At 37.5% G+C, this 11,075-nt stretch overlaps 2 protein-coding genes across 2 annotated transcripts in view; both read right to left on the minus strand.

Moving 5' to 3' along the window:
• The window catches only part of timm44 (translocase of inner mitochondrial membrane 44 homolog (yeast)), a 15,331-nt gene extending 8,579 nt beyond the window's left edge, over positions 1-6,752 (minus strand). The window contains exons 1-6 of the mRNA XM_084117347.1: positions 6,689-6,752; positions 6,053-6,160; positions 5,797-5,967; positions 2,849-2,929; positions 1,848-1,997; positions 506-642 (exon numbers count right to left, since the gene is read on the minus strand). Of these exons, the coding sequence (XP_083973473.1) occupies positions 506-642; positions 1,848-1,997; positions 2,849-2,929; positions 5,797-5,967; positions 6,053-6,160; positions 6,689-6,718 (677 nt within the window). The 5' untranslated portion in view covers positions 6,719-6,752. The remainder of the gene's footprint in view (positions 1-505; positions 643-1,847; positions 1,998-2,848; positions 2,930-5,796; positions 5,968-6,052; positions 6,161-6,688) is intronic.
• Positions 6,753-7,086: 334 nt separating this feature from the next.
• ticam1 (TIR domain containing adaptor molecule 1) lies at positions 7,087-10,857 on the minus strand. Its single transcript, XM_084117253.1, has 2 exons — positions 10,588-10,857; positions 7,087-9,636 (listed from the first exon to the last, which is right to left on the minus strand). The coding sequence occupies exon 2, from the start codon at positions 9,517-9,519 to the stop codon at positions 7,816-7,818; it is 1,704 nt and encodes a 567-aa protein (XP_083973379.1). The 5' UTR covers positions 9,520-9,636; positions 10,588-10,857; the 3' UTR covers positions 7,087-7,815.
• Between the last annotated feature and the right edge of the window lie 218 nt (positions 10,858-11,075).

The raw sequence follows: 11,075 nt of genomic DNA on the forward strand, positions 1-11,075 counted from the left end.
TGAAGTTGAAAGAATGAGATGGAGTTTTTCGCTCTACATTTTCCGCCTACGTTCGGTTACTGTCTGAACTTTCCAACGTGATTATGTTATGTGTGAAGTCATGGACGTGCGAGATGAACATTTGTGGTTAAAAAAGTATATAAATGTTTATTTTTGTTATAAAATGTCAGATGGTTTGTCTAGATAAGACTCTTATTCCTCGGCTGGATCGTGTCGAGACTTTGAAGCTGCACTGAAACTCACATTTGGACCTTCAACCCGTTGGACCCCATTGAAGACACTATATGGAGAAAAATCCTGGAATGTTTTCCTCAAAAACCTTCATTTCTTTTCGACTGAAGAAAGAAAAAAAGACATGAACAAAACACAAAAAAAGTCATTTAAATTATCTAGAGTAATATACTTGATGTATACAATGTTACACTTGACATTTAATTTTACATTCATTTAATATACAACATACATTCTTCTTAAAATAAACATCTCAACATCATACTAGACCTACTCGTTGGCCTCGAAGACTCTGTCTTCAGCGCCGGCTGTCTTGGATGAGAAATCGCTCCTCTTCCTCAGTCTGCTGGGCGGCCGGTACGGGCCGCTCTGTCCGAGTTCACCTATCTCTTTCTTCACGCTCTCTACACCCTGAACACAGCGAAGATCAAGAGGCGTAAGAGCTGAAACTATCGACATATTCGGAACAGGGTGCATTTCATCCACTTTCACAACATAGAAACATCAGAAAACTCATCGCTTATGATATAAACAGCATTTGATTTGACAACTAGAGATGCACCGATGAATCGGCCAATAATCGGTATCGGACGATAAAAGCTAGGCCTATTATTTTTGATATCGGCCAATTGTTTAAAAACAGCCGATGATCAGTGCCGATTATATCCTGTCAATCAAAAGTGTGTGAAACGTGTGTGTGTGAAGAAGATCTCTCGTGTGTTGAATTTAGGGCAAGTTAACGCGACAATAACGCTTTAACAGAGTAAAAATAGAGACGTTAATGCAGGCTTTATTTGACCCTGTGAATCACCCGTAGTTCAAGCCAAGGGTTGCCAGATCTGCAGTTTTTCCACATCAAACATTATCTGTAGCACGCCTCCCGTCCAATAATCACAAAGAGCTTGTGCTCTGTTACTTCTGATGAGAAACAGTCTCAGCTTTTAAATTCTGTACATTTTATCACGAAATTTACACAATAAATGGTGTTTTGACGCTCTTAAGTTTGAAGTGCAAGTCTTTTCTTCCACTTTAATACAAGTTATATCTAGAAAAACATGCATGAACATCAGAAGGTATGTTGAATGATACAGTAAAACTTACCGAAATCCGTATCATATCTCATGTAATCGTTCAATCTGTGTTTCAACCGCAGAAAGACGTCAATAAAACAGCTTGAGAACAGTATCACTTAATGTTGCATTCACCTCAGGGAAGTTATCCAGTGTTCAGTTCGTTAGTTAGCTATAAAAACACTAGAGAAGAGCTTATTTACTGTTAATTATATATGTATGTTTGAATAAATTTGCCATGAAAAAGTGTCATAAAAACTACCTGAGTATTATTCAAACATTTCAGCTTTATTAGAGTGTAAATATTATATCTGGAAATAAATAGCAGCTGAATATTAATAGCTCTGTTGTTGATTGTAATCTCTAATATTATAGTGTACCAAATGAGAGAGTTCCCTGTATAGTTTGCAGCATTATTTGGGAGAGATTTCTTTTCCTTAAGTAAAATCAAACTATCGGCCAATATCATTCTGAATAATCGGCGGGGAAATTTAGTATCAGTGCATCTCAATTGACAAAAAAAACAAGACTCGTGACTGTAGGGACCTGTGAGATCGCCCGAAACGCTCCGGTCTTTCCCAGTTTTTCCCCGCCCTTAGACACCGTCTCTGCCGAGTGTTTGGCTGTTTTAGCAGCCTCCTCCATGCCTTCCTTGATCTTCTTTCCGATGTCCGAGCGACCCACTTCTTCCAGACCCTGAGGAGAAACACACACAATCAGAATGCATTTTCTAAGAGAAATATATCCAGTTAATCCCTGCGTTACATATATGAACTACAGTCAAACCAAAAATTATTCAGACACCAGATATAATTTTTACTAGCAGGTGCAGGACACTATAGTTCATTTATGTTAGTGAGGATAGCAAAATAAAGTAAACTGTGATATATTATACCCAAATATTCTTCATACAGTGACTACCAGTGACATTTATAAACCAAAAATGATTCGGACACTTTGAGCTGATCATGTTTTGCTGAAGTGTGTTTTCTTTAATTGCTAATGCTCTTTTTACACACAGACTGAACAAAATGAAGCATTGCTTGGTCACTGGTTGAGCTAAACTGGTATTATCTAATTGTGTAGTTAAATTTAACAGCTGACAGATATTCAACATAATTCATGTGTGAGACAGTCTAACAGAAGGACGGACAAAACCAGTCAAATATCAACTGAGTTCTTGTCATATTTTATTACCATTTTCTAAACTATAGCAAATAAACTGTGATAATATGAGAAATGCTGAAGGTGTCTGAATAAATGTTGGTTTGACAGCACAATAACCCAACATTCATCACATTACTAGCGTACTCTGAGCAGTTATGCAAGTCACTGCAGTTAAAAAAAAAAAGTGTTTTCCACACAAAAATCAGAACAAAATGTCATCCTTTCGCAGAACATCGCAATTCTGCAGCGTAAACACTCTGCAGAAATGTAACGTTCAGCACTTATGCAAATGAAAAAACTAAATATAAATATAAATGTCCTCTGAAATGAGACAAAGTGCATGTCAAGATGTTCTGGAAACGGCAGTAATTCCCACACACCTCCTTCACGGTCTCTGATAGCGTCCCTAGAGTTTTCTTCAACACTTCAGAGGTTTTGACTGTTTCAGACTCGATGGTTTTCTGGAAGAAGCAACAAAAACACAATTCAGCACAATTTCACAAGGGGACATTCAGCTGTTTTATAACCACAGTAAGGTAAATATTAGGGCTGTCAATGTTAATGCATAATTGCGCCATTAACATAATTCACATCACGCAGTTAAATGATCTTAGAAGTCATGAAGGGGTTTCAATTGCAACTGTGTCTGTTTTATATGGTTCTATGTCTTTTTTTTATCTCTATATATAGGAATATTTTTTTAAAAATTAAAACTTACGAGACCATGTGTTGGACTGCTGCATCCATCAACAGAAAAAAGTAAAAGGAGGTCCTCAGGGTTAAAGCTGACCAAAATATGCCTGATTTACTTCGAATTTTTTAAATATCTGACGGAGTTGACATGAATTGATGACAGGTTTTGAAAGGCTGTTGTTAATGTATAAATTAAAATAATGCAATGTTCACTTTAAGTATTTTGTGATATTTTATTAAGCCATCCAATTAACCTCATATTCATAATTGTGCATTTTGGGCATTTTAAAACACTTTTTTTTTTGCAGTTTGATACTGTGACCTCTACGGAGGACGAGTTCATTTGCATGGGCTTTCATAGTACAGTGCCGGTATTTTATAAAATTACTATGAAATAATATAAATATATACAAAACTAAGGGTCTAAACATATACAAGTCTTTCATATCCAACTTTTAAAGCCTTTTTAAATTAAATAATTTATTGTTTTTTTAAGGCAAATTGCAATATTTTGATGGAGGACATGTTTTGTCCCTTATTTCAAGAATCAGTGATATATTGTTGTTGTGGGTTTTTTTTGTTGCATTAAACTGCTATATAAGAATGAATAAATGGAAAAATTACATTAGAAGTCAGTAATCAGCGATCAGATCATTTTAAGCCGCTAAACTGAATAATGCATAATTGCCTCATTTACATAATTCACGTCACGCAGTTTAAGCCGCTAAACCCCGGGAAAGTGTTCAGTCCAACGATCTAGTAAGTGAATTCATTCATACAATCAGCGACAATGTAAAGAAACCCAGGCTGATTACATCAGATATGATAGAGAGAACAGCGACTCTCAGACAGTTTTCAGTCAATTGTTCATTTCAAGTGTGTGTTTCGCTTTAAAACACGAGCTCTGTCGTTGTTTCTGAAGAGCGCGAGTCCTCTTCAGTCCTCAAATACAGACTGAACCGATCGCTGTATAACCAGATAACAAGCAAACTTTTTTTTTTTTTACTTTGATTTCAAACTTCTTTACTTTGCTAGTAAAGTTTTGATGGATGCAGATTGTAATCAAGGTAAAGACGATTGCGGTGACGTACAGTTAGCACGCGCGAGTCCGTTATATTGATGCGCAAACAAACCGTGATTAGCGTTGAATTTCCAACTTCGATATAATACCTTGAAAATTATAGATATTCGATACTACGAGGAAAACTTCCATATACATAATGCCATACAGATAATTTGTTATCTAATTTTTTTTGTGATAATTTTGGGTAATTTTAATTGTAACATTACATATAGCACAGCACAAAAAATACAAGTAAACAGTCAGTAATAAAATAAGAACAAATAAAGTAATTGCAAACAACAGCACAAATAAATACTGTCGAATAAAGAGACAAATGAAATGAGCACGGTTTTAAGTTTTTCAGGTGGGTCTAACAGTACTATTCAGGTAATACAGAAATTAAAGTGATCAAATGTAAAATAACACTGGGCCGTTTTCATCGTAAAAATTAACACATACATTTAAAGTTACAAAAGTTATTCAGCCAGTGCCCATGTGACCAGCGTTGGCCAATAGTGAGCTGGCGTTAGAACCAGGAGGCGCTGCACTGTGTTTACAACGTCAACAGCGTAGGAGAATGACGTGGAAAAGAAGAGATTGTTGAATAAAGTCGTTATTTTGGGGTTTTTTTGCACACAAAAAGTATTCTCGTCGCTTCATAACATTAAGGTTAAATCACATGGACTATTTTAACAATGTCTTTACTAACTTTCTGGGCCTTGAAAGTTGCAATGACGTTGCTACCAATCTGGGATCAGAAACCTCTCAGATTTCATCAATAATATCTTCATCTGTGTTATGAAGATGAAGTCTTACGGGTTTGGAACGACATGAGGGAGAGTAATTAATGACAGAAATTTCATTTTTGGGTGAACTACTACTTCTCAACTATTCCAGTTACAAAATTCACTGTGTTTACCTGAATAAGCCATGAAAAAAAAAAGTAATTTTGGTTCTCGCAAGCTGGTTGAGAGGAGGCTTTATGAGAGCGACACTTATAAAGATCAGTTTCGGTGTGAGCGTGAAACCTGCGAGAATGACTAAAATAACGCGCAACACAAGCACCATTTAACCGGAGCGAATGAGACGAGTGAGTGACAGGAGGCGGGTGTGTGTCAGTTCGCCGTTGGAGAGAAGAGAGAGTGAACGCGCAGCTGGAATCGGTGTATCGACACTGCAGAAAAGGAGTATTGGAACCGTTTCAGATATTTCAGTATCGATACATATCGAATACAGTATCGATACACAGCTCTTGTGCTCAGTAATGTTTTTTTGTTTTCATGGGTGCATAAATGTATGAATTATATGGACTCCTTACATCATTTGGTTATTAAAATGTCCTTTTTTGGAAAAACACCTAAATTTACCTAAAACAAACAAACAAAAACCTTGCAGAAAATACAGTTTTGTGAGAATCGCCCTTCAATCTGATGGTTGGCTTTGCTGGATATAGCAAATGATGACAAAATAAATGCGTTAAACCAGATAAATGGTGTATGCTCAATTTCATGATACGTGTCTTAATATATTGACAGCCCTAGTTAACATGCAACATTAAACACTCATACGCACATATTTCCTCCTGGCTTGCTTGAGGGCTTCAGATTCTTCTAGTTTTTTGGCCTCCTCACGAAACTTCTTGATGTTCTCCTTCATCTCTGTGTTCTTGCCCAGTTCCTGCTTGAGATTGTCCAGAAACTCTCCCAGGAAGCCCTTCCGACCGCCGCTGGACATAAACCTGGCCTGCACATCATCACACGTGTGTGAAAAACATGGAAAAAACCCAAATCTCCCCTAAAAAAATAAAACACTGACGTGCCACACTCACCTGTGCCGTACTGGCCGCCGGGCCACATATCCTATACGTGTGAGCTCTGTCGTATAATGCTGCATACTGACGAGTGACTAACAGTGCAGGACTTCTCCTGACACAAAGCTGAGCACAAAAACATGCATAATAATACAGTCATTTCATAATTATGAAGAAAAAACGCCAGAAAGACATGCTCAGGTGTGTTATCTGATACTGATGTCACTTACAAACAAGATATTATACATGCATTATTCATATTTCATAAAACTCAGATGGCACTCCAAAGAACACCATGGTATTTCCATAGTACATGACCAAAAACCATGGTAATACTATGGGATTTTATGGTTAAGGGGTATAAACACAATAATGAATGCCTGATTGGTGCTTTTTTGTGATTTACACATAAATAATGTCAGTTTAGAAAGTTTTATTAGTTATGTTATGATATTTAATGCTCCATCAAGGCCAGAATCATGTTTCATCAGCATGACTAGAGAATCTTTTTACATTTCTACACTAAACACATGATAGTTCTAGAGAATCAAACGCGCGCTCGTGTTGCTTTAATAGCGAACCGTACGCTAACCGTGAAGATATTGATCGCGCTGTTGATAACCGCTTATTAAAAGGTTAAAATGAGAAACTCACCTGGTAACACTGACACAAGGAGGCCGCCATCTTGGAAGCGCTGCGAGTGACCCGTTTGGCTGCTGACCTTGCGACGCAATTCCGGGGGAGGAGCCATGTCAGGAAGCAGCCAATCAACAGACGCCTGTTATCTGACGTCTCACAAAGTATATATTTGAATATTATTACATTTTATATGTGTATATATATATATATATATATATATATATATATTTTTTTTTTATCATTTTATTATTATTTATTTGTTTATTTGTTTATTGAATTTAATTAAATTTGATTTGTTGTACTACATTAATCTAATGAGACCAAAACAGGTGATATGATTGCAATGTAATGCCTCAAATAATAAAATAATTTTAACTTCTCTTTTGTATTTTCCCATTAAAACACATAAAATATGTATATAAATGCTTTAGTTTTTATTCAGAAATTTAGGAATGAGCCCTCAGGCACAGCAATACAGAATAATTTATCGGAGTTTGTCATGAGAAAACATAATTATAAATAATACAACAGTCATGTAGTATTAATGATTTTATTTCTTTTATTAAAACACCTCTTTACCGCACAGTAACACTATAGACACTTTGTTTTCAGTTTACCTATTTTGTATCAACTTTAAAGTTTTAAAAGCAAATCTTGACTGTGATTAACAACATACAAATTGTAAATCAGCTTTCCTGTAGTTCAAACAGTAGAGCGCTAGCGCTGGCGCTTGCGACACCAAGGTCATGGGTTCGATTTGCAGGGAAAACAAGACCTGAGAACTGCTAAGAATGTAAAATGTGCACCTTAAAATGCAATGTCTGCCAAATGCATAAATGTAAATGTAGTAGCAAAAAATAATAATACAATAACCTAGAACCATAAACCACCATTGGACATACCAATAGCCCTTATTATGAATGAATACAATTACACTTGTATTAATGTTGCAAAGTTCAAACAACAGGCCTTCTCCAAACCCCGCCCCCAAAAACATATCAGCCAACCGTATGTGAGCATGCAAAACGACTGACAGGCAGAGAGTGTTCTGATTGGCTTAAGCAAGAATTCCGTCACAGAGACTTTTCATTCACTTTAGTGAAAAAAAAAAAAATCCCTTTAAACTGCAGCAGCTTTAAAAGTCAAAACTCATCAGCTGAGTTTTTAACATGATCAATATTCATCGATGAGTTATTTCCGATCATAACATTCTGCGCGTTCTCAATGTGGATGCATGACGATTGTGGCTGCCAAGAGCCGTGTGGCTGATACATTGCTCCATTCAACGGAGTTGGTGCAGAAGGTGCATAAAACGTGTTATTCTGCCGAATTTCGCTTCCTATTTTCAGTCGCGCTAATTTTTCAGTCTCTCGTTGTAGTTCCGCAATTCTGTCGTTCACCTCTTTCAGTCTCTTTCGTTCCTCCTCTAGTTTCTTCTTACGCTGTTCGATTAGCCAAATCTTCCTTTGTTCTTCCACTTTGTCTGGTGTGATGGCCCTAAAGGCACTGCGTTCAAACATCCTGTTGCTTTCGTCGAGAGGGCACTTCGTCCGAAGCACCAATGGAAAACGTTTGCTCGGCAAACTGTTCTTGCGAGGTAGCAGCGGAATTACAGAGTTCAATTTGTGATGGTTTTCCAGCGAATTCACCATTGCTGAATCGGCGGTGGTCGCGCTGAGGTTGGATTGGAAGTTCTGCGTGAGCAGCAGCAGCGTAAACGCAGAGTTCTCGATGGCGTCCTCAATGCATCTTAACATCGACCTTCCTGGTTGGGCGAAGTCGTCGGAAAATGTCGCACCAGACGCAGAGATTATAAGTTCGAGTTTGTCTCGTAGTCTTCGCGCCTCATCCGCGTCTTCAGCTTCGTGGAGGATCACAAAGGCGTAAAATGTTTCTTCTACGTCGCTTTTGCTCGCCTCTGGAGAACAAAAACTGTTAGCTTGAATTGGTGGTTTGCGATCGTTAGCGTTAGCATCGTTTGGTCCGGACGAAAATCCAATATTCGGGTTTTGGGATGTCACAAGTTGGGAGCTTCCGGTTTGGTCTAGACACTGAGTTGGATTTGTCGCGTGATTGACTTCTGCTGTCTGTAGTTGGTTGTTCTTGTGAATATTCGTAGTTGGTCGTCGTAGTTGGTCTTGATTGGTTGTACTTTCGCTATTTGTTGGCGTGCGCAAACTCAACGGCTTATTGGCCATATTGGATTCTGAAGCAGTTGGCGAGCTAATTTCGAGACTATACGAACTGCAGCCCGAACTTAATTGCTGAGTCACCAAATGGCTACCGTTTTGCTTAGATGCGTCTGGGGACGTCAGTTGGTAAGTAGTAAGTTCGGTGGCGGATTGATCGATAGCATCAGGACCGCAGACTTGCTTAACTTCCTCCTCGATGTCTAAAGAACTCAAACCAGCCGTTCTGCTCGATGCAAGAGCCGCACGGTACGCTTGATCTCGTAGCGACTTGTCGCACAATCTCTCCTGCACCAAAATAGCGAAAATTCTTGCGATATCCAGTAACGTTTTGGCATCTGTAGCCTCAAAACCAGCAATATGGCCGCCGTTCAAACGTTCTCCGTGCAGTTTGAGCATTTCAGCCAAGTAGCTTCCAATGCTGCTGTCGGCGTTAGCTGTTAGCTTAGCATGCGCATCGAAATTCCGCTTAAGGAGAATCAAGCACATGGCGTACACCAGCTCCTCAGGCTGTTTGTGGCCGTTCTCGGGCCGCTCGCGACCCATTTTGAAGGTCAGGCTGAACCATCGCTCCTGCCCAGCTTGGGAGAGGACCTCAAACGCCTTGGCGAGATTCGCGAATCCTCTGTCCATAAGCTGTACTCCATCTTCTGCCATTGTTTACGCAAGAACTGGCGATCATATGTGAATATATGCACTCATATGGCATGTTCAAGTCATTCCATTCAATTTGACTTTGTCAAAGTCACTTAGGCGAGCATGAGCTTCTGGATGCTGAAAGACAAAGTAAAAGTTGTTGATTGTGAGTGAATTTGAATATTTCAATATCAATATTTCATAGACTATCAACATATTTGAACACTTTCAAGCTGAATCTTTCATGCACCAAAAGTATAATTAATGATGTACAATAAAATAAAATATTAAAGAAAAAATTCAAGATGACTATATTAGACTATCTGTCCCTTAAATCCTCCAGCCCGTTATAGCAGGATTGATTCTAATCAGTTGTTGTTGAAGTTTTTTTTATCATTCATTAGCTAGATAAAATCGTTATGAAAGTGATTCCAACGATATTAATTCTCTGTCTTATAGCTGTGGTGTGTGTGGACTTTGCTATTCTTTAATATTAATAATGATGTTTAGAACTATGTCTTTATCGTTATCTTTAGCGATTGTCCTTGGTATGAATAGGCATTAAGAGCCAAAAATAATCCTAGTAAGTATTTAATGACTCATCGAGTCTTTATAATGGCTATAGCCGTGACGTTGACAAAATAATTCATAAATAAGAACTACATACCCAGGAAACAGGGAACGTTTTCAGAACTTTAGCTAACGAATTCTCTCGAAATTATAAACAATGTTCTTCCAGTAACGTCTAGCAAGTTAATATCTGGTCTTTAATAATGTTATCAAAACTTTAGTAGGCTACAAAACATTAAATACTTTGTTCATGGAACATTATTATTACCTGAAACGTTTTAGGTGGACGTTCATACCGTTGTTAACGTTACTACTGAACTTCAAAGTAATGTTTTAAGAGTGATAAAATTTAATGTAACCTTAACGTTCGCATTACCGCGAAAATGTAAAACTGAACACTCACAGAAAATTCAGAAATGACGTTTTTTTCTGAACACTAGTTCTTTGAACATATTTTTTGTCAGCTGGGTAATTCATATTATAAATATTATAATGAAACACAAACAACGTGTGACTTACCTTTGTAATAGTTCTTCATTAATTCAGAAGCAGGAACTGGCCAACAAAACTTACACCTTCGCAGAAGAAACAGCGAATCTGTTGAACTTGACTGATTGTAAAACACAAAAACGATTATTTCCCGGTTGTTTTATATCTAAAGCATTATGTGACACTGATGTTTTTAAGACTGAATGTTTTACTTTTCCCTTTCTCGTGAAATGCGGAAGAAGGTAAACACCGTGTGGACTTTGTAGGGCAACCACTAGCAGTTAAAGATGACCAAAAGATGGCAGTAAAAATTACTGGGTAAATTGACACTGATGGTCTTGAATAAAACATCTGTTGATCTAGTCTAATGAACATACTTATACCTTATTTAGCATACCTTTTAAAATATGTATGACTCATAGATTATAAAAGTCCCTTTTATTTGAATTTAAGAAGAGGCTTTTATATTTTTATTTGTTCTTGTATGAAGAATTGTATTGTATTTCTATGTATTTTTT

The sequence above is a fragment of the Abramis brama genome, assembly GCF_963993115.1.
Source record: "Abramis brama genome assembly, chromosome: 6".
Taxonomy (NCBI): domain Eukaryota; kingdom Metazoa; phylum Chordata; class Actinopteri; order Cypriniformes; family Leuciscidae; genus Abramis; species Abramis brama.